Source organism: Phaenicophaeus curvirostris, chromosome 21, assembly GCF_032191515.1.
Source record: "Phaenicophaeus curvirostris isolate KB17595 chromosome 21, BPBGC_Pcur_1.0, whole genome shotgun sequence".
Classification (NCBI taxonomy): Eukaryota; Metazoa; Chordata; class Aves; order Cuculiformes; family Cuculidae; genus Phaenicophaeus; species Phaenicophaeus curvirostris.
The window spans coordinates 8,895,300-8,921,169 of NC_091412.1; the positions used below are offsets into that span (position 1 = coordinate 8,895,300).

General features: G+C 49.4%; 1 protein-coding gene across 1 annotated transcript in view; it reads right to left on the reverse strand.

Annotated features, from left to right (window-relative positions):
* Positions 1–25,870, reverse strand: part of NXN (nucleoredoxin) — a 54,073-nt gene extending 28,203 nt beyond the window's left edge. Inside the window, exon 1 of the mRNA XM_069874276.1 lies at positions 25,493–25,870. Coding sequence (XP_069730377.1) covers positions 25,493–25,810 — 318 coding nt within the window. The 5' untranslated portion in view covers positions 25,811–25,870. The remainder of the gene's footprint in view (positions 1–25,492) is intronic.

Genomic DNA, 25,870 nt, shown 5'->3' on the forward strand with positions numbered 1-25,870 from the left:
AGCTCCGACACAACCATTTCCCATGTCCAAGGGTCTCACATTCTCAGCCCCGCAGGCACTTTTGGTGATGAGTTGACTCTACTTCTACAAACAGAATTCACTAATAGAAAGCAACGCTGCTGTGCTACAGCCCCTCCACATGCACAAAGCCTTTGCTCCCTCAGTCATCAGCCAGAAAATCCCAGTTCCCAGTGGTCCATCCCACCTCTGCCCTCTCAAAATCGTACAAATACTGCCCAAAGTTTCTTGGAAACTTCTCCCTGCAGACCTGAATCTGGGATGCAGATGAGATCTATTCCCATCCTGGGAAAACCTGCACAAAGAACAGCAAACAAAGACCCTGAAATGCCAGAACCTGAACCTAAACATCACGCTGCCTCTTACCCAAAGCCTCCTTTGTCCTTTCTTCACTCATAAACACTACGGGATGATGTTCAGATCTAAAATCTTGGTTTCTTGGATTTGCGGAGCTACAGCAAACACCTGGCACCTTGGGCAGGCTTAGCAGGAGGTGACCTACAGGACACCAAACCATGTGCATTCAATGCCCCACCTGATGCAAACCCCTGGCCTCAGAGGTGAAAGGTGGGTGACTGATGAGAGGTCTCAACCCCGTTCTACTTCAAAGAGCTCAGAAAACTCAAGGCAATCACTCAGCAGCTCAGATATTTAAGGAGGAGTGTGGGGAAGGGCACCTGGGAAGCATGAATCCGACTTCATCCAAGGTGTAAGACAGCGGATGCAGCCGGGCTTTTACTTAACAGCTTCTTCCAGGCAGCCCACTGCCTCATCCATCTTCGTCTTTGACCATCAAGAGATGAAAACAATTTATCCTCATTCCCTGCTCTTACTGAGAGGTTACAAGAAATAAAAGTAAAACTAAAACAAAGATCAATGTTATACCCCTTCTCAGACAATCTCCAGCTGACCTGGACTTTCTCAGCATCGCTTTTATCTAGCAGAGTGTTTTGGCTAAAGCTTTGCAGAGGAAAGCCATGTGAGTAAGCCAGTTAAAAACCTGGTACTTTCATGTTTATACAGCACACTACAAAGGCTTTTATTCCAAGTCTCTGCTGACAAGCTGGCAGTGATAAATTACAGAAATCACCTAGGAATTACAAGGCACAGGGGGAAAAAAACCTCCAATTTCCTAGGTGGGGAAATACAGGCTCATGTATTCTCCACGAACAAAAATAATCTCAAGATCGGGGGCGATTTTCTTGTACTAAAGGGGGAGAGCAAAACCAACTGAAGATACAGATAGACTCCTTTCCCCACATGTTCTCCAAGAATTCACCGGGTCCAGAGATGAAAATAGAGATACCTTAGAGGTATCTCTTCTCCCAAATGCCCTTATTTCCAATACAAGCAACCTGAACAAGCCCCTGTGCGCTATCAAGTCGCACAAGTGCCTGCAAGCATGAGAAGAGACAAGCTTCCCAGTCACTGAGGTGCAATGGGGGCACTGAGCAATGAGCTGATGACTACAAGGTCACAAAAGAACAGCCCGAGTTCCCAGGTCACAGCAAGACTCTGCATCATGTTCTCTTACTTACTGTGCATGTAAGAACCAGGAAAAAAATCCATCTTGTTTTTCCATAACAAACCCTGAAGTGAACAGAAAGGGCAAGGCCACACTTATTATCCAATTAAGCAGGCACATAAGGAGAAAGAAAGCACTGGCCATCCGCTCACTCTCAATTTTTGCCGTTCCTCAGCAAGCACTGACAAAAAAGGCTGTGTTAAGCCCTGCATGAAGGAGATGTGGGAAATGAGGTGTGCTCCCACTCCCCACAAGGATCACTGAGGTTAGAAAAGACCTCCGAGATCATCGAGTTCAACTGCCAGCCCAACACCACCGTGCCTACTAAGCCATGTCCTGAAGTGCCTCATCTACACACTTTTTGAACACTTCCAGGGATGAAGACTCCACCTAGAACAAATTTGCTGCTCCTGAATAAAATGCAAGAGAGTTTTGTAAGAGAAACTGGCATTTCATTGTCTTGGCGTTGCTCTCTCCCACCACGGAGCGGGCAAGAAGCACACCCTGGCCCCTCGCAAACGCACGCCCGGGGGCTGCTCGGGGCTGGGCAGCTGGAATAAACACCCAAACCCAGGAAATTCCCAAGCCTGGAGAAACCAAATCAAAGCCAGCTGGTCTGTAAAGCTGCATTTCTACACAAAAACTTTGCTTGTCTTCAATTATCAAGTTCATGGCATTTGCTCTGCATGTTATGAACTACATACAGAGTTTTGCAAGGCAGGGGACAAACAATGAGGTACCTGAGGGTCCAGCTGGTTCTTGGTGGCACCGCTCACCAGGATGCTGTTGAGGATCACTTGCATAGACCCTTCTGATATACAGAAGCATAAAACTCAAGCACAACTGGACTTGGTCTTCTGTGTTTTCTCCAGGAGGGCTGAGGACCTCCTCTCTCCACGGGGCAAAGCCAGAGACCAAAAGGTTAAACTCTGCGCAAACCAGCACTCTGGATTAGTGACAATTTCAAAAGGAGGAGAAAAGCCCTTCTCGGGTAAGTTCTTGCTGCTCAGTTCGCTGAAGGGTATCGGAACAGTCTGAGCCAGCAGCTCCGCTGAATGATTCCAGACTCCGTCTGGCAGGGTGGCACCCAGCCCACTCCTCCACTCCCACGCCAACAGGGACACCCAGACATGCAGGACCTGAGTTTGTAAAGACAGCTACAAAGCAGGAGGGAAAGCCATAGCAACTTCTACAGAAAGATGCTTCTACAGGTAGTACAAAATAATTAATACCTTCCAAGACTGCACTTGCTTAAGAAAAGGAGAGATTTAAAGCTCCAAACCCAGCCCATTTGTGAAAAAAAATAAGCTCTTGTCCCAGATTCTGTTCTGAATCCCAGGGAATCAGCAGGTGGCAGATCGTTAAAGCCTGAACAACGCTATTTCAGATCCGCAAGTTGAACTCCACCTCACCGCATCCCCCTTTCCCCCTCTGCAGGTCTACAAGAAGGCCACAGGGAAGATTTAGCATGTGCAGCAGTGGGTTGTTGTGGTTACCCTTCAGCGGATTCAAAGAATATTACAATGTATTCCCCAAGGGAGTCCATAAATAGCAAAGGATTCTGCTTTAATCCTGTATCTATTCCTATCTGGATAATATGGCATTTGGACAAGCACTGCCAAAACGCAGATTTATGGTAAAGCTGAGAGTCTGCATGGCCAACACGTGCTCTACGAGCTCTGGATTCCAAGGAATAAATAAAAGCCTTTTCTAGGATACAGGCAGCTCTTCAGCTATGGAAGCTTCATGCAGATACAAACCTGTTTTCAGGATTTCTGCCTCCTTCTCCCATCCTAGATGAAAGGCACATTTATACTGACCTTATGTTAACATCAGCTGCTTTCACTGAGTGTTCCTGCTGGTACCACCACCCAGTCTTCTGCTTGCTTTTCATTTCTTCGCTAATACTTTATATTACTGATCAGGCTAGCTTCAAACTTCTTTGCTGACAGTGACCAACATCAAAGGGAAAACTATAAAAACTCCTGACCAAAGGGAAAAGGACTATAAAAAGCATAGCAGACGCAGGCTACAGTCACTGCCGTGCTGGAGACACTGGGGAGCCACGTATTCATAAAAACTCCTTGGAAAAAGGTGTATGAGAAAAACCCAAAGCCAAACAACAAGTTTGGTGCTACTAACACGTTTTTGTATTGGAAATACTGAGAAACACTCAAACAACAGAGCCACTAACAGACACGGGTGGCTGTGAGGGGCTGCCACAGCGTGCTATCCGACTCGGTGATGACGGTTATTCCTGGGAAAAGAGCCCTCCTGGATCCCAGCTGCTCCTGGGCAAGACAAGGCAGTTTGGAGAGGCTGCAGTGAGTGTTTTGTTGGAGGCAGGGATGCCAGCGCCTGTGGGTGGCAGAGTGGGGGGCAGAGATGCTCCCCTTCCTGCCAGCAACCTGTGCCGGCAGGAGAGCGGCGTTACAAAGAACACCCTCGAAAGAGAATAAAGGGAAGGTCGGGATTGAGAGGATGGTGCTACATCCTGAAAAATTATCTTCTGCTGTAGGAGTCACATCTTAAAACCAGGTATCAAAGTGAAAAGCGAGCCGGTGGAGGCAGAAAATTCAGGGTGAGTGCATGCTACGTGCAAGCCCAGCCACAAGGACAACCCTGTAAAGACGCATCCACTCCCAGAGGCACCAGGCAGGACTGTTTCCTATGCCATATTCCCCAGGAGGGATTTTAACTTACTCACTGATGGGGCTTCCACACAGCTCCTTTGGGAGCCTGCGCCACAGCCCCATGCAAAGGCACAGCTCCTGCTGGCTGCTGGGGCTCAGAGCAGCCGCGGGGTCGGGAAGGTGCATGCTAGGTTACAAAAAGAAATACACAATCATTTTTGATAAAGGTGAAACACTGCATCCTTGCCAAATGGCTGTTGTTGGCTACACACCCTTTGGATACCGGCTACTTATAGACAAAACATAAAGCCAAGGGTATTTGTTTAAAACCCACAAATGGACACTGTGATTCTCTTAAAAAAATACAACTGGCATTAATTCTAAAAACTTCCCACCACTGGGACTGGGATTCAAACCCAGCATCGGGCAGTGAGGCCAAAACACACTCAGAGCAGACGCCTGCAAAAGATTCCAAGGGAAATTAGTTATGTGGGCTTTGTAACAAAAATAAAATCAAATCCAAAGTTTATAGAGGGGAAAAAGAAAGGCAGCTTCCCTAGGAGACAGTGCTGTGAAAAACCTTTGCAGATAATGGAAGATCTGTCTGGATCTGAGGTTTCCTCGGCTCTCCGCGCCAGTCAGCGCGTGCAGCAAGGTGAAAGGCAAACATGAACCCAGAGTGGGCAGCAGGCTCCTCATCCTCCAGGCTGGCAGGGAAGGGGCTGCCGTGCCTCAATTCACAAGCCAGAGCTCTAGCAGCTCCTAGGCTGGGCACCAGCTCTCCTGTGGCAGTGGGAAGGAAACTCTCCATCCAGCCCCGGCCACATCACCAACTTCAGAGAGCAGCAGTCAAAGCAGGATGAGCCCCTGGGCTTTCACCGCTCTCCCCTCGCCACTCTCTCCACACAAGGACCGACTGGATTTACAGAAAGCCCCAGCTTCCCTTCTTCTTGTGTGCTGAACTCAGTCTTATACCTTAACCTTTTTTTTTTCCCTAAGTAATTTTTTTGTAGCTGACTCACACAGAGCTTCTGCCAGGAATTTTTATAATTAGAGAATTAGAGCAAGGTTTTGCCTGTGCATGCCTGACAACATCTGCTGATTTAAGGGAGCTGCATTCAAAACCTGGAAGAGCACGGCTGAGCGCAGCCCCGTCTCCCAACAGCACAGCTGATGGGGATCTTCTTGCCAGGCTGGTATGAAACACGCTGCTCCTCCTGCAGGGAGCTTTGCAGCTCCTAATTTGCGTTTTGAGGGGAAAGAGATAAGCTGGAACGAAGTCCAGACGGTACTGGAGAAGGGAGAGGGATGGTAGCTGCTTCTCAACTTGGCAAAACTCTTGCTGGAGCATCCCTGCGACGGCATCCGCGGCTACGCGCCTCTCCATCAAGCTGCATAGCTGCAAAGCCGTCGTGCGTCACATCTTCCTTAGAGACAGACGACGGTATAGAGTTCCAGAAAACCACAGAAGAAACAACTCCCTCAACCTCTTTCTTCGACGGATACAGGAGTTATTCTGCAAGAGAGGTTCCAACACGCAACAGTGGGCCAACCGAAAGATCAAACGCAACCCACGTTCAGATAAACCAAAAGCAGACATCTGGCGCTAGCAGCCTGAAATCCACACAAGGTCCTTCCTGGATGATCCAAACCCCTTCCATTTTCTGCTACGGGTCAGAAACTCAAATTAATTACTACTTTCAGATGGAGCCATTCAACCTCCTCCCTGTAAGGTTTGCTACAAAGCGCGGCCTGTATCCTCTGCGCACCAATCCTTCCTTGCTTGGTCCCATAATTTATACCATATTACATCTGAAGGGCTGCATTAAGAGAATACTACAGTTGCCAAGCCCTGAAAAAGCAGGATGTGCTGGAAATTAAGTTTTCTCTGTAGCTTTAATCTGGTCCACTTGCATAGGGTCTTTACAGCATGGCCACATACCACGTGAGCACACGGTCCTGACGCAGTTAGCACCAAGAATAGAAGATGCTCAACAAGCGAGGATTTATTCAGTTTAGCTTTTCAAACGGTTGCTCATGCGCGGCACTCAGCCCACTTCACTTCACACTTTTCATGCGCTGCTCCAAGGCAAAAACGAAGGCGTCTTGCCACTGCAGACTGGGATTTCTCAAACGATCGTGAATTTAGTTTCATAAATCCTAGAGAACTACATTCACAACACCTCCAGTTTGCAGCCAAAGAAAAGAGGCACAGAGAAGCTCTGGGCATCCACTTCCAGAAGCAGCCTACAGCTCCCCTTTTAGAAAACAAATAGCACCGAGTGGCGTTTTAAATGTTTGACGTACAACCTCCCACGAGATCATCTGCAGCAGGAGCACTCGGTACTACTGCAATCCAACCCTCAGCCTGGGGACCCAGGAAATCAAGTCCCTCATTGTGCACGAAAAGCAAATTTACGCAGCGCCACAGAGGAGCCCCACGGCAGAAGCAGAGCAGGAATCCAGTCTCCTTAACCATCACTTCACCCTTGCAATATTTTTCCATTACTTGCCTCGCTCCCCTCCCTCCAAATCCCACACCGTGCAGGGTCCTACACACGCATCCCCAGCCTTCCCGGGGCTGCCTCGACTGCCCTCCCTGAGCAGCGAGGGCAGGAGACCCATGGAAAAATCCCATACGTGATCCCATAACCAGAAACGGCATCGTAACGCATACGGGGGGCTGAATTAAGGTTGCAGAGGAATACTGTAAATTGGATGCACATTTCTTGTTCCATTTTACTGCCTTTTTTTTTTTTTTTTTTTTTTTTTTTGCCCTCCCCCTTATTTGGCTCTGGCTGCACTTCAGATTAAGCTCCTAATAAGGGCTGGAGTTGGATGAGATTTTTCAGCCCATCAGATTGGAGCCTTCCAAGCCATTGAAATGAGATTCAAGCTGAACTTGAATTTTCAATACTCTGGCCTAAAGGCAAGGGTGTTAACAACAGACCTGCCAACACCTTCGCTATGAGAAATGTCTGAAAACAAGTCTGCACATCAAATACTGCTCAGGCTCGGGTAGACAAAAGCCACAAAGCTAACATCTCAAATCCACCGCTGACTTGCTCGGCTGGTTCTCCTGTCAATAAAGCTTATGCATTTTCTCTGGATATCCAGCAAACCTCTATGTTTTCTCTAGGAAAACGGGTTTTCCCCCAACCACTCTGAAAACTGTTGTAGCTTCATTATGAAAAGGAAAGGCAGAGGATAAGGAGAGTTCAGGTAAATCAAGTGGATACATAGGAAGCAGACATACACCAGTTCACCAAACACAGGCTGCCTAAGTGATACACATCACCAAGATTAAAGATATCACAGCGACAAGCATGGAGGAGCAATCAGAAAACAGTCTGTCCTGCAGCCAGCTCCTCCTACAAGCAGGAGGAAACTACAATTAGACTTTCTTTTCCTTCCTAAGCGTATTTCTCTCTTTATTTTTTAGCTGTAACAAGCTATTTTTTTAACCTACACACTATGAGCTTGTGAGAGTTAGCCTGAATCCTAAAAGCAAGGATGATCACCTTTATAACGCTGCTTTGGTGGGGGAGGGTGTTCATCGAGACCTCTGCCGGCACCCTGGACAGGTTCTGGGTTGTTTTTCTTTTAAATGCTGAAGTGCATTTTCTTCAGGACAGCAATGTTTCAGCTTCTCTGCCACCAAAATCTTTCCTAATTCCCATTTCTAGTATGATGGGTCTCAAGAACAGCCATGGCCATCTACTCTTGCCAGCACTGGAGGCAACAGGACAGTGTAGGGCAGGTGCTCCCCTCCCCTTGATGACAAACGATAAAGAAAAGGAGTGATGGTTTCTTGAACTGCATCCAAGGCAAAGTAACCCTGCTAGAGTGCCTGGCAGGGCATCAACAGCAATGGAAATTTCAGCTTTCAAAGAACAGAAATAAGACCTGAGAAGGAGCTAGGCAGATCCTGCAGGAGCCGAGGAGCTACTAATCTCATAGATCGTTTTACAAACTCCTGCTTCTCTCCAATGAAATTATATCCTCCGCAGAAAAATCATCTGGCTCCAAGCTCTTTTGGTAAGTGAAGCATAAACAGAACGGGAAAAAAGCTCATACCTGAGCAGAAATCAGGCTTGGATGGGCTGCGACAGGCGGGAGAGCAGAGGGACAGCAGCCAGACCGGTGGGATTTTGCAGTTTTCTTTGGACAGATGCTGTGGGATCACTGAACCCCACCAAGCAAACAAGGCTCATCCAACTCATCGAGCAAGCACTGGCCGAGCCGGCACGGTACCCTCTGCTTGCTGCGAGGGGAAGGAGAGCGTGGTGGGGGAGAAAAGCCTGGCGAGTCCTGCAAAACGGTCTGGACTCAATTTTACTTATTTTCTTTAGTAGCACTTAGCTAAGCAAGAGCAGGGAAACTCTGTGATGCTCTTCAGCAGCTTTGAACACGGAAGCTGGAGCGAGACCGTTCGTTCATCCAACGGGCTGAACCACAGGCTCTGCTGCAGCCGGTGCTGCTCACATCCACAGCTATTTCTCTGCTGGCTGGTGCCTTCGCGAGCAGAGACAACAAACACCAAAACCACACAAGTAAATGGCAGTTCCCAACTTTTTAATCAGAAGGTGCCTGACAGCTCTGTGTCAGTGTGATGTACCTCCCGTGGGAAACACACATGGGTCTGTGCAGCTTCAAACTCTGAACAAAGCCAGCGCTGCCAGTCACGGCAGAGAAAACCAAAGAAAATAGTGAGAAGCATGACCACCCCAGCTCCCACGCGGCAGGGTTTTCCCTCTCTTCAGTGCCAGCTTGCACTTTTGCACAAGGATGGTTTATCCTCAGGGCCAGTAAATGCCACGCAAGGAGCGCATAGAGAACAGCAAAGGCAAGGCACGTTCTGTAACTGCACTGATTGCTAGAGTAATTAAAAAGTAAAAGATCAGACTAAATACAAGACGTCTGAGCATCAGCAAAGAACCATCTTCCTTCTCAGGAGCTGCCTCTCAAATGTACGTCCTCACAAAGAAGCGCCTTTTGCCAAGCCACCTCCAAGGCCCTGAACAACCGCTCGAGCAGACGACAAAAAAATATGTAAGGAATTTCTCCTTTCAATAGATCTAATCTTATTTTCTCTTCTGCGTGGCAGAATGAAAAGACTTTTCTATTAAGCAATTGAGTTTTCCCCATAACAGACAGGAGCTGGCACGTTCGAAGTGTTTGGTATTTCAGTCCCAATTAAGTAAAATAATAATTGCTGCACCTAAGGGTTTCTCAGCTCCCTAAGAGGAAACACTTCATACATACACAGATTTTCCTAGCTGTACTGCCACATACTTAGGACGTGAATTGACGGATGAATCACAACTTCAAATTTTTCACTACTAAGCCTGGCAATCAACACTGCCACTTTCTGGCAAAGAAATCCTGAAAATCCCTAATCTTCACCCATGACATCATCTGCAACAGCGACGTGACTTATGTCCTGTGGGGCACTCCTATTCTGCGACCCCTTCACTGTTGGGGTTCATCCCAGAGCCCAGCAGGTCTCCACCGTGGAAGCAGCTGGGTAACAGGATTTGTTCTGGATAATCCTCATCCCAGCTTTCAGGAGCTGAGGGGAGGAAGCAGCCGGAAACGCACTCAGCCAGAGATGGCAGCCACTGCACATAACTGGCTTTTTTTTTTTTTAATATATGACTTATTCTTCCCCAGCCACAGTCCAGGTGTAATCATGTCTCCAATTTCAAGCCACGAGAAGAAAAGGCAGCACCACGAAGCTAGAAAGTAGATGCGTGAACTCGATGCACTGACGTCAGGGTGATGGGCATCCCTGTAAAGCAGGCAGGCAGATCCCCAGCCCCAAGTTTTCAGCGTGTTTTTAACACTTGTTTAACACACTGACCCAACCTGGTCAGTTGGTTTGGGACAGCAACCAACTGCACATGACAAACTTGTGACCTTTTGGTTTGGTCCTCTCTCCTGTGAACTGCCTACCAAACCCCAGCTGAACGAGCCTGGCCAGGGAAAATGCTTCCAAGTAAAGGAGGTGAGGTTCCCAGATCATAGAATCACCAGGTTGGAAAAGACCCGTCGGATCATCGAGTCCAACCATTCCCATCAATCACTAAACCATGTCCCTCAGCACCTCATCCACCCGTGCCTTAAACCCCTCCAGGGAAGGGGACTCAACCCCCTCCCTGGGCAGCCTCTGCCAGGGACCCCTTCCGTGAAAAATTTTTCCTAATGTCCAGCCTGACCCTCCCCTGGTGGAGCTTGAGGCCATTCCCTCTCATCCTGTCCCCTGTCACTGGGGGGAAGAGCCCAGCTCCCTCCTCTCCACAACCTCCTTTCAGGTAGTTGCAGAGAGCAATGAGGTCTCCCCTCAGCCTCCTCTTCTCCAGGATAAACACCCCCAGCTCTCTCAGCCGCTCCTCACAAGGCCTGTTCTCCAGCCCCTTCCCCAGCTTTGTTGCTCTTCTCTGGACTCGCTCCAGCCCCTCAACATCCTTCTTGTGGTGAGGGGCCCAGAACTGACCCCAGGATTCAAGGAGCAGTCTCACCAGTGCCAATCTTGGCATGAAGATCTTGGTGTGAAGGCCAGCTGCACAGCTTCATGTGACACAGATGCACCTCCAGCCGCTGCAGGCAGATGTCCAGCTCCAAGGAAGTCAAGGCTCCTGCCAAGCCACCATGCAGAAGGAGCCACAAGGACAAAACTAAACACAGGACACAGTCACAGAGAAGGTCTCTGTGTGGCTTCCCCTTGCAGATTCTAAACCTCTGTTCCCATGAGGTGGGAGGCATCTCCATCAGCCTGGCTTCTCACTGCTCACAAGGTGCGCACCTTCTCCCCATGGCACGAGAAGGACAGTTCCTTACAGAGCCAGCTACAGGACAAGGACTGTCTCTTTCTTGTGCTCAACAGGGTTCAGCACAACAGACCCTGAGCCGCCAGCAGGGCCATAAGCTCTGCCTGGGGTTATTATTTTAATAATTAGAGGGATGGCCACAGAGAGAGGTGGTATTTGGCGGCCTCAACCTAGAGATTTGCTGAGTTTTATGTAAATGACTCCACTTTTTCAGCTGTGAAGACTGCAGCAAATCCTCATGGAGACACACATCAAAAAGATTCGCTGGATTCAACCCAACATAGGGCAGCCGCTTGGCCAGCTCAAGCCAAAAAGCAACAGAAAACACGCAGGGCTCACAGGGTGTCTCACTTTTAAAACAGAGTAAAATCTGGAGCCTTCTTGTGATCCAAAACCGGGCTGTCTGGAGCAAAGTGACTTTCCAGATGAGGCAACTGACTTTCCAAGCTGGTCCTCATGCCCTCCCCCTACCCCCGCGCCTCTCTCTCTCCATCCATCCATCCATCCATCCATCCATGTGCTCCTCCAACGCTCACCATCCTTCTGCAATACAGCTCTTCCCAACCCAGGAGGCTCATCCCAACCTACCACATCACCATCTTTCCACCTCAAGAGCCCTCGGCCCCATGCAGCCAGCAGGGACGCGCCTGCAGGGAAAGGCAGAGACAGCCACCCACCCTTCTGCTGCACAACCTAGCAATAAACTGGCTTGAAAACTGCTTCTCTAGGCAAAAACCCGTCCTGGGAGCAGCTGGGGCAGCAGACGACAACTTTGTGCATCACCTAAGTGATAAACACCCTTAGCCAAGTGGGGCTCTGGATGCCCCTGTCATACATGGTAATTAAACCATCAGTCAGGAGACATGGGGAATTAGCGCAGACGGAGGTGGATAAGGGAATGACATTGTTCCACTCAAATCCCCACAGCTGAACAAACCTAAACTGGATCAGATTTAATGAGGAAAAAAGTGGAAGACTTGAAGATTCAAGAAATGTCATTGAACAGTCAGGTTTCCCAGCATTTTCTGGGAAAGCAGAAAACAGAATCGAGTACCCAAGCACACAGAGAGCCAGGATTGGGATCCTGAGAGAACAGAGGCACGCGGAGGGAAAGGAGCGAGCAAAAGGTGCTCCTTTCTTGACCGTCCAGAAATCATTGCGATAGGGGTGGCCTGAGGGTCTCTGAAGACAAGGGGGAGGTAAAATTGCTGGTAGCACAGGCCAGAGCTTTTTCTATCCCCTTAAAAGAAAAAAGGAGTCAAAGCTGTGCCATACGTTAGCACTTAAGTAATCCCTGCCCTCGGTTTCCCACCATCTGCACTACTCTCTGAAATTCCCCATCTCATTTAATTTATTGCTGTGTTTCTCTGCCAAAATCAGACCTCAATATCAGTAATCTTGGTGGGAGGTATCCAGCTGCTACAACCCAGCGCAGCACTAAAACATATTTGTGCAAGCTTGCATTGAGAAAGCCGGCAGGAAATCTTCACAGGAAAAACTTCCCATGCTTGGAGATTAGCAGATCAGGCTGCAGGCATTAAGACCTTTCCCTTATATATCTGTGAAATCCAGCGCTTAGGACACAAAAATGGGTCTTTTCTAACCCTGGAACGAAGCGATTTTGGAAGCGCACGGCAGCAGCGGGGGGTGGTTTGCATGGCTGATGCAGCGGTGGGCAGGGAAGCAGAGCACAACTCCAGGCTCAAGCTCACATCCCATGAGGGGTTGGATAGATGGGGCTGCTCCTGGTGGATCACGGTGCTGAGACCGGGAAATTCCAGCTCTGTCAGCTGCAGAGCCCCACTCTGGTCACTCATCCAGCCCCCAGACTCATCTCACCTCAGCGTCCCCGCCTGTGGGAGGAAGACAAGCTGAGAGAGTTGGGGTTGTTCAGCCTGGAGAAGAATAGGCTTCAGGGAGACCTTCAGAACAGCTTCCAGTGCTGAAAAGGGGCTCCAGGAAAGCTGGGGAGGGGGTCTTGATAAGGAAATGCAGGGATAACATGAGGGGAACATTTTTAAGCTGAAAGAGGGGAGATTGAAGTGAGATCTCAGGAAGAAATGCTTTCCTGTGAGGGTAGGGAGGCCCTGGCCCAGGTTGCCCAGAGCAGTGGTGGCTGCCCCATCTCTGGAGGTGTCCAAGGCCAGGTTGGATGGAGCTTGGAGCAACCTGATCCAGTGGGAGGCATTTTTTAAGGTCCCTTCCAACCCAAACCATTCTATGTTTCTATGACTATAAAGCACACAGCCACTTGCAAAGCTCCTGAGCACAAAGATCACAGGGAAGAGCTCATTAGAAGCAGCCTGTAACCCAACAGTGACGCGACCTCTGCATTATAGCCACAAATTGGAAATAAAAAGGGAGCACTCTAAAAAATAAGTTTGTAGAGTCATCAGCCTCTCAGAAGGAAACAAGCACAGCTCCCTGCCCTCTTAAACCAGCAGCTATCAGTTGATAAAAGTGCATTCCTGCAAGTTAAACACCCAGTACTTGCAAGGCAGGATTTGTAGCCTGGTGCCCTTCAATTCAGTTCGCTCTGAGAGTGACAGAATAATAGTAGCCAGAAAAACAGGGGTGGGGGAGAAAATTTCTACCGCCCTGGTGACCTGCCTGATGCTGAAATCCCTTCAGACCCAAGTAACTGTGCAAAGACCACGATGCTGCTGTTGCCCAGCCCCTAGAGGGGCAAACAGAGCGCTGGGGTCCCTTGGTGGGGCTGGTGGCACCAACAGCTCTTGGATTCCCTTGCTTCTTGAGGGCTGAAACAGTCGTAGAATCATAGAATGGTTTGGGTTGGAAAGGACCTTAAAGCCCATCCAGTTCCAACCCCCTGACATGGGCAGGGACACCTCCCACTGGATCTTTCTTCTTAAGATCTCATCTCAATCACCCCTCTTTCAGCTTAAAACCGTTCCCCTCGTCCTATCCTTGCACTCCCTGATCAAGAGCCCCTCCCCAGCTTTCCTGTAGCCCCCCTTCAGTAGTGAAAGGCTGCTCTAACTCACACAAAGGAGGTTTCATCTGCTTCACAGCTCCAACAGCAAACCTGGGAACTGTCATCCTCCTCCGCCATCGCACAGCTTGGTTCATTTGAAACCAACTTTACCCTTGCTGTCTTCCTCCCGGCAGGGTTCAAGTCATCTTATTCCTGCAAACAACAGCAGCTGCCAAGCAAAGAGAGGACAAATGCAGACCCACAGCGTGTCCGGGACCCCCGGCGAGGGCCAGGCAAGTCGATGCTGAACTGCAAACACAACAGCACAACCCACACCCGAAACTCTCCACACACACCTCCAGCCCAGTACACAAGCTTTTAACTAGTATCGAGCAGGAGGGGATGGAGTGAAATTCCTGGCAACACTAATAAAATCCCCGCGTTTCTCCTTTATTTTGGGGAAAGGCAGAATAATCCTTTTGAACTATCAGCATGGGGAAGAACCGACATCTTCTCAGATTCAACTGCTTGGCTCTCACTGGGTGAGCTCTAACTCTCTCGCGATGGGTGGGAAAGGTCTCTAGCTTTCATTCAAAGGCGCTGCCCCTATACAGGGCCTTTCAGCAGAGGATCGCCAAGCACCTTCCAGACTTTTAATTAAAGCTCACAACCCGTCCTGGTGAGGGAGGGCTTACAAAAAGGCCCCCAGCTCAAGCAGCAGCTCAGCAGCACAAAGCATCTTTCTCCCATACGACTGAGGCGTTTGGCTCAGTTGCAAGCGTGCAGCAGATCCAGCTTCACCGAGCTAATATACACACTCCAAACAGCACAGAGCCTTTGAAGAGCCGTCGGAGCAAAGGGGAGAGACTGAGATGGGATGGGCAGGCAGGGGCTTCTCTCTGCTGACCAAGACACAGCAAGGGGATAGGTTCAGCTTGTGCCAGAGACAACCCTGTGGTTTTTTACCCCTCTGCAATTTAAGTACTATCCATTTCCAAAGCACAGCACTACCGGGGACCAATTAATCCACCTAACATCCCTGGGAGGTTGATAAAATGAGAAAACACTTTTTTTTTCCCACCCCACCACCCTTCCTGCTTACCTATGGGGCGAGAATTTTGCTGGTTGAACTAAATCTGTTTAAACAAAAGTTAAGTTCAGACATCTTTGCATGTTCCGTTCAGCCTTCGCACAGTGTCAGCTGCGAGAAATGAGCTAACATCCAGATGCAGTGGCATGTCAGGATTAGCCCAGGCTGGGGCAGGAATGCTTCCATGTATGGAAAAATATCAGAGCAGTGAAACCATAAGCTTGGAGCAGAGCAACATGAGAGGCCCTGTCAATGAAGCTGCAGGCTCAGGTTTATAGGATTTAGCAGCTCAGATCTGCCATAAGATCCTCAGCATGCATTACAATAAATTTCACACTTTTTCCAACAGGGATTCCCACAGCAAGGCTGCGAGTTGCGAGGGCGAGATCCTAGGCTCTCCTGTTTGCTCTGGAAGTGGGGCTTGGACCACTGGGTACCATTAACGCTCCCGGCGCTGGGCACGGGCTGGGGTGTTGATGGAGAGGTTCTGCTGAGAACAAGGCTCTCGGCGGCTGCCTTCCGCACAGCAGGATTTATAAAAGCCAGCTTGGAGCTGGCACGCGGGACCACGCGGTGGCAGTTCAAAAGAAAAGGCTGAGCTGAATCAGTGCAGTTGGGGAGTTGGCGTGTGCTCCTGCCAACACCGCAGCAAGGGCAGCGACTACCAACGCACGGGATGAGAGCTGGTGCAGTGTTCTTTTCAACCAGCCCGGCACAAATCAACAGGGCTCATTTGTCAGCATCCTGAGTTAACGCTAATGAAGTAATGGCTATGACTTCATCTCTCCAGTGGGAATCTCTTGGGAAGGCAGGAGAACTAGAATTTCTCTCTCCGTCTCGCTCACGCAGTTGCAATTCATTTCAGTTGCCTTCTACTCTCTTCTGCAAACATTACCTAATTCTCACCTAGATTCTTAAATCCTTGCACTGAAACATAAACCAACACTCCCTTCTCAGCTGTCAAAGCCCAGTCTCACTGTGATCCCTCCCAGCAGGATCCCACCCCCTGCACCGGCTGCCACCCCTCCCCAGGGCCAGCCACACCGAGCCCCAGGTCACATCTGAGGACGCCATCAGGTATTTCTTATGTCTCAGACATGAAATAAAAATCTGGCAACTCGACAAATTCATTAGGAATGGTTGGACTCGATGATCCAGTGGGTCTGTTCCAACCTGGTGATTCTACGATTCTATAATTTTAAGTAGGGACCTTTCTCCATTAAAATACTTTGAAGTCAGGTTGGATTTAGTCACAGTTGCAAGGACAGACAAAATGTTGCTGGAGGACCCTGGACTTTCTCTCCTTGGCTGGGCAGGACAGCTTCAACTGCTGTGGATCTTCACGGGTGCAAAATACATACGGCAACCTCTCACACCACCCTGCTGCTACTGCGCTTTGTCTGCCTGCAGATGCTGTCAAGCTTTGCCTCCAGCAGCTCCAGGCAGCCCTGCTGCCTTCCTCACTCCAAGCGTTTGGCTTCCAGGTTTGCTCTGCCCTGACTCTGCTTCTCTCTCACCCCACTAAAGACGTTCTCCCCGCTGTGCACCATTCCTGGTCTCCGCAGTTGCGATCGCACCTATCCGCTGCATCATCGCATCCTTTATTCTTGCATAAGGAAAAAAAGTAGGCAGGTGTTAAGCTGACTGTTGTGCTTGGCGTTCTTAGAGGTCTTTTCCAACCTTAATGATTCCTTATGGAGCAGCTTCTCCCCAGCATTTCGGCTCTGGTGCCTCCTTGGGGGCTCCCATCGCTTTGTTTGGAGGCCAGAAGGGCTTGCTGGGCTCCAGGCAGGGGGCTGATCAGATTGCAAAAGCTCAGCTAATGCCCTGACGCAACCGAAGCAGTCAGTCACACTAAATAAAGACCGCAAATTCTTTACATATTAATTGTTGGTTGCAATTGTTCGCGGTGTTGAAAGACAGACGTGAGAGTATGCGGAAACCGTTCCTGTATCTTTTCAGTTCCACCCTTCCACTAATTGTGTGCACTCTTAGCCAAATCAATAAGACGCTACAGTTTCTTTGGAAAATTTGGATGATGAAAATGCCATCAGCTTCATACAAGATCCTCATGTTGTAATATGAAATATTTGTACAATTCACTTTCCCACAAGAAAATGCAGTACGTCTATTTGCCTACTTGCCAACTCATCTTGTTCTCAGTCTCTCTACCAGCCATCTCTTTACCTTGCGACCTACAGATTTAACTCCAAGCGTGGTCTTTGCCTACAGAGCATCAGCAGAGAAAAACAGCAATTCCTGAAGAAGCCGCTTTGTGAAGATATGTCAGGGTGGCACTGGGGGAAAACCTTCTCCCCCAGCTGAAACCCCCTCCCCAGGGCTCTTACAGCCTGGGGATGGAGGGGAATTAACGCGCACAAACCTCTAACAAATCCAAGCACCCATGCAGGCATCATTCCTCCCTTTCCTCATCATTATTATCTGGAGATGGCACGAGCACAAAGTGACCTGTCTAGAGAAACACTTCAAATCTATCATGCATTACGCCGTGATGTGCCATGGAACCAGTTTAAGGAAGACACGCAGCTATGAAGTTGTGATAATTCAGTATTCAACCCAATCTGAAAGCTCAGGAGTCAGCTTGTTATTTGCTGAAAGCAGGGGGCCTGAAATTATCCGTGAATAGTTCAAAGCCGCAGTTAATTCAACATCGCTACTTTCAAAAGCATAAAAATCACAGATTCCTGGAGTGTGTAAGCTTTTTAAAAATGACAAACTGCTAACTGTCAAATCAAAGCAGCAAACAGAAATCCACATGGCTGATAAGACAAATAGTTGCATTTTAAAGAGTAATTAAATATCACTTTGGAATATTTTGCTTGGAACTTGTTTCCCTGATAAAAAAAATGGGGAGGAGAAGGAGGAGGCGGCAATCCACACACACCAACGAGCTTGTCATCAAGCAAAAGCTCAGGCAAACGCTGCTCAGGCTTGTTTCCTTGAATCCAGAGCTAAGCCTGCTGTATCACAGCCTCCCATACTCGCTCACTTTCCCTATATCTCTCCATTTCACATCAAAGCTTTACCAATAAGGAGCAGACGATCGCTACGTTGAATTTGCTTTGTCAGGGAGGAGGGTGTGTGGGGCTGGGGCAGGAACCCCCCTGGTCCGATCACCAAGAAGTGCAATATCTTCTGACTCGACTTAGATGAAAACCATACCCCAGCTTCCATGCTGGGAGCGTAGCTGAAAAAAACAGGAACGCAAAACAGAGCGTTCTACCCAGCTGCAATTCAGGGGAAGTGAAATCCTACCCCAGCGGCATGAGCTAACCCTACCAAACGCCGCTTTGAAATACTCATGGTTCACCCATGAGAAAGGATCAAAAACCTCAACTTCAACCCCCCTGGACTCTCTCAAAACCCATACCTGCTAACAACCAACTCACGATGAATTTCAAGCCAACATTCCCTGTAGTATGAAATACAGAAACTACCTACAGGCAAAGGTTCAAAATTATTGTTTTGAGTATTAAACAGGAGACGGCTTACTGCATTTCTAACTAAAATATTATCAGACTGCTTGAAGCAGCCACCACTAAAAGGCAATGCAAACCTGATGTCAGATTTTAGAACAGGGCTTGGTAGGCTGAAAGAGTTGGGGTTGTTCAGCTTGGGGAAGAGAAGGCTCTAGGGAGACCTTGAGGCAGCTTCCAGTGCTGAAAGGAGCTGCAGGAAAGCTGGGGAGGGGCTCTTGATCAGGGAATGCAGGGATGGGAAGAGGGGGAACGGTTTTCAGCTGAAAGAGGGGAGATTTAGATAAGTCATTAGGAAGAAATGTTTTCCTGTGAGGGTGGGAAGGCCCTGGCCCAGGTTGCCCAGAGCAGTGGTGGCTGCCCCATCCCTGGAGGGGTTCAAGGCCAGGCTGGATGGGGCTTGGAGCCCCTGATCCAGTGGGAGGTGTCCCTGCCCGTGACAGGGGTGGAACTGGATGGGCTTTAAGGTCCCTTCCTACCCAAACCACTCTGTGATTCCTTGATTTGCAGAGCCCAGCCCAAGACCCAACCACATGCAAGCAGCAAAAACTTCCACTGCTTCTCCCCACCACGGAGCCAGGAGAGTTTGATGATAGAAAGATGTCCAAGGACTTTCAGAGCTGGTCCTCAAACACTGGCAATTACGGACTGACAATAAACAACACAGCAGCTGACACATCAGCAAGACATCTAAAATACTAATTCTCTCCTGAGGAAAGGGCTCGGGCGGGCCACGGCTTGGATGTACGGGGAAATCCATCCACTAAGGACGTCAATGATGTTTTTCCAAGTATTGTAGGACAACACACAGCCCTCAGGCTTGCCATTTACTGGTAGCAGCGAATGCTTCCTGGGATTTCACTGAAGGATTAGGGTCTTGGCATGAGACACAACTGCTAATTGCACTGCAAAGCTGCATAAAGCACACTCAGAAATTATTTGGAAAAGCAACATCAACAACAACGACAACAAGAATTACAGAATATTTTGGCTTCGATGTCATCCGCACAGCATGAAAATACTGAACAGCTTATTCCTCATTTAAAATTGAAGTCCACTGCTGAACTTCTCCAAAATCACACAGAAAAATGCTCCATTCTTTTGTACCTTCTGTTGCAAAGCTGTACATTTTTTGAGAACTGTGCACCGATTACTTTAAGAAGCAAAGTTGCTTTGCTCAGTTCTGCAACCTGAGAGTAACAACTGAAACTGCCAAGCGTGCATTTTTAAATGAACGATTTCATTTCAACATCTGGATTAAGATGCCACAATGAAAAACAGCACACAGGCTTCTCTCAGCTCCTTTCACAGATCTCCCATTCTTATGTTTCAGAACCAGCAAGCTTCAAGGCAAACAAAGAATCAGTTGGTGCTGCTAATGCCTTGCTTCTTACTCAATAGCCTTATGTCATGAAAAGACAATGTTTTTCAAATCTACATCTCCGTGAGCCAAAGATTTCATATACATTCCCACCCCAGAATGTCAGGAATACAGCTGAAAGCGATTACCTAGATATTTTTATATGATGAAACTCAAAAGCTGCTTCAAGTGATTTACAAAATTCTCTGTTAGACAAATCCCACATCTGTGCTGACCACTCGCCTCCCAGATCTCAGCAGATGGTGATTTCAGAAAGAAAAGTTAGAGTCCCCGAAAATCAGGGTATATCTAAAAGTGTAATCAAGGGTTTAACGGTACTTTTCCCCCAAGGAGGACTATGTACAGTCTAATTCAACAACATTTCTACCTCCTCACCGCTACTTCTTGCACAAACTCTACCTACAAAACAAGCACAATTAGGTGATCCCACAGCAGACAATCTTGTTTTAAGCAGAGGGAAAGAAAATGGGGGTTTTTTTGGGAAAATAGAGGGAGGGGAACAGAAAACACAATTTTTAATAAAAGAACGAGTGGGTATTTGCTGTGAAAGACTTGACAGAGATAATCGCAAACAAGCAAGACGATGGGCACATTTTACCCATCAATCTTAAGAGCAGCTTTATCTGCGGTGCTGACGAGGGATTTTCAGAAGGGGCATTCTGTCCACATCCATCTCTGATCACCGACCCCAGCAGCAAAGCCACTAAAACAACAAGATCGGAAAGTAGAGACTTGCTCTTTTCCCCCTATTTAGGGCAAGACAGAACAGACATCTCTTCACACACAGAGAAAGACCACGTGCCCCTGCCACTCAGTTCAGCAAGGACACATTTCATATGAATGTGGGAGAAAATATGCAGAGCGGGGCTTACAAATCCAACCTCCAAGATGCAGGAAACCCACTCTGTCCAAGCAAAGCGTATTTATCAGAGATCCTCAAACTGTTTACAAATATTTCACTGAATAAGCACAGAAACATAACCAATACGGTTTGCATTTATTTAAAACCAGAGCAAAAGTATTCCAGCTCCAGTGGAATTGGGTTTGCCTTCCCAAAAAGAATCTGCGCAACACTCAAGCATAAATACAGCAGGAAACAAACACAAGAGGCAAAGCACAGACCCTACACCACCACAGCACCGTGTGGATACACTAAGTAAGCGTAATTAGAAAAAAAATCAAGATTAAAAAGAATGAGGACGACAACTGAGCCAAGTAAGTAACAAGTAAAAACAAAAGCAAGGGCAAATAAACAACAGTGAAAGATAAATCGCATCTTTCCCAGCACAGATCTGCTTGCAACCTTTTCTCCTCCAGCACTCTGACCCTCCCGTCTCCATCTCCTACATGGACCCGTGTGAGAGGTCCTACTTGACAAAGAACATGGACAAGCTATTTTATTTTAGCAGAAATGACCAAGACATCCCACAACACCACAGCGCAGCAGGACAGCATGCTCCTGCTCTCCTCCAAAAGCCTGCGTGTTGTAATCCCTCGGAGAGCACCTAAATTCACCCAGAACGTAGGTGGACTCTGCAGGAGAGATGGTCTGGAGCTCACCAGCAGAAATCTGGGATCTTCCCAAGAGCAGGGAGGGTGCTGCCCCATTGCAGGCGCCAGCGGACATCAGGGCACATAGACAGATGGGGGTTGTTTACATTACTGAGGTTCTCAGTAGCAATCAGGAATTAAAGCTGTTATTAAATCAGCCCTCCAGACCTTACGCAGATGTTCATGCAAGCAGATAACAACAGGGTGATGTTAAACCAAAACCCCAAATGCAACAAAGGCACGGAGCAACCTCTCTCCCCCGTGTTCTGCTGAGCAACGCCAGTTATTATCAGAAGACAAATCAATTATCAACAGCAGCATAGAGCTACCCGAATCCGGGGCTGAACAGCTTACCCGAGGGATGCGTGTCACGAGTTAAAAGGCCTCCGGTCTCATTTGGCACGTTACGGTTTTGTTCTCAAAAAAAACCCCCCAATAACGCGGCTGGCGGTGGCTCAGACGGAGGCACAATGCCATCCTCCTCATTAATCAAAGGCTTCCCCCACATCCAGATGTTTGCTGACTTGTACTGCTTTCTTCTATTACTGGTTTGGAGACAGAAATTGGTCTATGCTAAAGTCACCCAAATTCACCCGCTGTCGCAAGGCACACGATCCGTTATGTCCTCGGTAACTGCACCCCGGCATTACTGAGTTACCGAGGCACTCAACAAAGAGTGGCTGTTTTCTTTGACAACCCATACTACTTTCACCAATAACCATGAAAGAAAGATGCTATTTTTACTGTTAGGACTGTGGGAATTTTACTACAAGCCCAGGAAGGAGCCTGGTTTTTTTTAGACCTCTAAGTCTGATGCTCAGGCTTCAGAAAACAGAGAAATGCAAAAAGACGCGGGATACACCAGAGAAAGACAAGGCAGACACTGATAAACATTCCAGCAGGAAATCAGGACAACAATGGTCATATTATTTAATAATTCTGACCAATAAAGATGACGCTACAGCCAATATGGGATAGGAAGTCACCTCTCCCCAAAGCTTTCAGAACCTCAGAAGATAAATTAACCAGCTCACAATGAGAAGCACTAGGTGAAGGGACCTCCAGAGGTCTTTAAGCCCTGTAGTCACCAACGTGAGACCCCATCGGCCACGGTTTCACCCAGCCAAACCCTGCAACCTGCAAGAACGGAGGCTCCACAGCCTCTCTGTGGGCTGAGGCTGAGAGCTCGGGGATAAAGCTCAGCTCCCAGCCCTACGTTTCCACCTCTCTCTCTCTCTCTGTGCTATCTCTATTCTGTCATCCATAAGATCCTTTCCTTCCCATAAATCTATATAATTCTCTTGGGGTTGTCTCACATCAGGTTTAGGAGCAGCCTTTAGTGCAAAGGAACCATAACTCAAAAGGACTGCCTGCATTTTTCTAATGCTTTTGGCTCTAAATAAATTACGCCCGCGAGGTACCGACCATATGCTAGACATGCTTTTGCTGGCACGTTCTTGAAAAATAGAAAGTTTGAGCTTTTCTGGAGAGTCAGGTCATTAACCTGACTATTTAAAAATCAGTCTATTATACAAGGAAATTTCTAACTGCCTGAACCACAGGTTATAAATCTCCTGTTTAGAAATCCGATATCCTGACATAATTGCCCTTATAACTTACAAATAGGTTCTCTGTTATCCATAGATTAAGCTTCCTCCAAAGCCACATCACATCTGCTTAGTTTTGAAAATATACAGCACAAGCTTCAATTACTTTACACTCCGCACAAAAATAATCCTGAATTTAACTCAGGGCTTCTTGGAATAAGAGTTTAAGACCCCATAATCTTTTTATTTCATGTTGTCTTCCAGTCTAATAGATGGAAGCACTGGCCAGCATGTAAAATTAATGCCACCTTCCACTTCTACCATTTCCCAACCATTTAACTACGCTGCAGTGGAATTTTTAAAGCAAATATGGCAAGCAGTAGTCCCACCACCTCAATAATCTGAAAGGTTCTGTAAGGAAATGGCCAGCTACTAATTGGAACCGCAATCTTTTCACACGTCTCTGTAGGAAGATGGTTTGATTTTTAGAAAAAACAAAATTAAATGGTAATTTCTCTGAAGGATGAAGCTTCTGTTACAGCTCCTGGTGTTAACGAAACTCAGACCCTGAGCTGTGGCTGTTCCTGTGAGCTCCCAGTTAGAAAAACCTGGACTTCAAAGGGGGAACCGGGGGGCTTTGAGAGCATCACCGCGGCGCCAGTGCGGCTTTGAACGGCGAGGAAGCACTGGCAGAACAGAGGGCTTCGCAACAAAAACCTGCAGAAAACAAGCCAAAAGCAGCCTCCGTGTTTCAAACCTGCTACACGTCTTCTCGGCAGAGGGGACATCACAGCCAGACAACAGCCAACTTTTCCTTAAATGACTCCTTTGCCTAATGAACAGCGCAAAGCGCTGGCAGAGGAGGGTTCAGAGACCCAGTCAGGCAGGAAGATGCTGTCCCTCTTGTCCCAGTACAGAACCTGGACACAGGGGATGCTGAGGGGGCTCAGTCACCCCCAAACACTGCCCCACAGGTACCGGTGTCACCCCAATCCTCCCTGAAGCAGAGGACGTGCCTCGCCGAGCGCCGAGCCAACGCCTGCCTGCTGCTTCCCGACCGGCAGCCGCAATCACTCGCTGGAAAGATGTTTAGAAATGGCACTGTGGGGCACCATCTTTTCAATTCTCACTCAATAGTTTCCAGAGATTAGAGTTGTAAAGAGGTTCTGAGTGGTTTTATTTTTTTAAACTACCAAGGCTGCGAGCTTGCTGGGATATGGAAACCCAGCTTTTGCCTTCCTGTCCCTCACAGCCTTCCCTCTCTGGCTCTCACAGAGCGCTTTTTGTGCGCTATCACTCTTTCGGATTGAACTCTTCGGATGAGGGATTGTGACTTGTAGACGACTGAACGCACCAGCTGCTAAATGAAGACGAATAACGAACACCATCGCAACAACTCGCCTGGCAGCTCCGCCAGCAGCTCCCAGACCAGCTTGGGCTCCAACTCGCTCTTCAACCAGAGCTGATGGAAACCGTGGCCCCTTTCTGTGCCCAGTGGCCACCGAAGAGGAGCCGAGCTCCCAGCTTTCATGCCGTGGGAGCGGTTTCCCGTGGGAGCGAGGTGCGACACCCCCATTCCCATCTGGGGATCCTCCTCCCCACACATGTAGATGGAGCTTGAGGGGGGATCCGCACTCCCCAAGACTGGGGACAAAGCCCAAGGGGGATCCCCTCACATCCACACATGGACACAGAGCTCATGGGGGGATCCCCCCACATCCACACATGGACACAGAGCTCATGGGGGGATCCCCCCGCATCCACACATGGACACAAGAGCCCACGGGGGAGATCCCTCACGCCCCACTGGTGGAGATGGAGCCTCCAGGAGGATCCCCCCCACATCCACACATGGATACAGAGCCCATGGGGGGATCCCCCCACATCCACACATGGACACAGAGCCCAAGGGGGGGATCCCTCACACCCCACTGGTGGAGATGGAGCCTCCAGGAGGATCCCCCCCATATTCACACATGAACACAGAGCCCACGGGGGGATCCCCCACGACTCACTGGTGGAAATGAAGACTCGAGAGGGACCCCCCTCCCCACATTTGGACACGGAACCAGCAGGAGGATCTCCCCGTTCGGAGACGGAGCCCGCAGGGGGGTTACCCCCCTCCTTCCCCACGAGGCGAAGCCCGCGGTCCCCACCCGTGGAGACGAAGCCCCTGGAGGAGGGATGAAGCCTGCGGGGGGACCCCCCCCACACCCACGAGCGGGGACGAAGCCTGAGGGGGGGGGGACCCCGCTCTATCCAGGCTGGGAAACGGACCCCGCGGGGGGATCCCCCCTTTCCCACGCGTGAACGCGGGCCCCGCGGGGCCACGGGACGGCAGCGCCCCCCCCCCCCCCCCCCCCCCCGCCTCCCCGGCCCCGGGAACTTTCTGGAAGGCGCCGTCCCGCCCCGGCGGCGCTGGGGGGACCCGGCCGAGCCCCGCCGCCCCCGAACAAAGCCCGGGGCGCCTCCCTCCCCGTCTCACCTTGCGGTGCTTGTCGGCGAAGGGCAGCGCCAGCCAGGGCATGGCCCGCACGGCCTCCTGCCACTGCTGCTGCTCCTGCTCGGCCGACACGAAGACGATCTCGAGGCGCTGCCCGGCGGCCGCCGCCGCCTCCCCCCTGAAGCGCCCGTAGAAGGCGGCCAGGCTGGCGCCGAGCTGCGCGCAGGAGCCGCCGAGGCTGCAGCCGAAGTAGAGCCCCACCAGCGAGACCCCGCGGGCGGCCAGCGCCGACACGGCCACCTCCTCGCCGTCCGCCGCCACCAGCACCTCGCCCAGCACCTCCGACAGGGCGCTCGCCATCCCGACCCGCTCCCGCACCCGCCGCAGCTCCACGACGGCCGAGCCCCGCCGCCCCGCGCC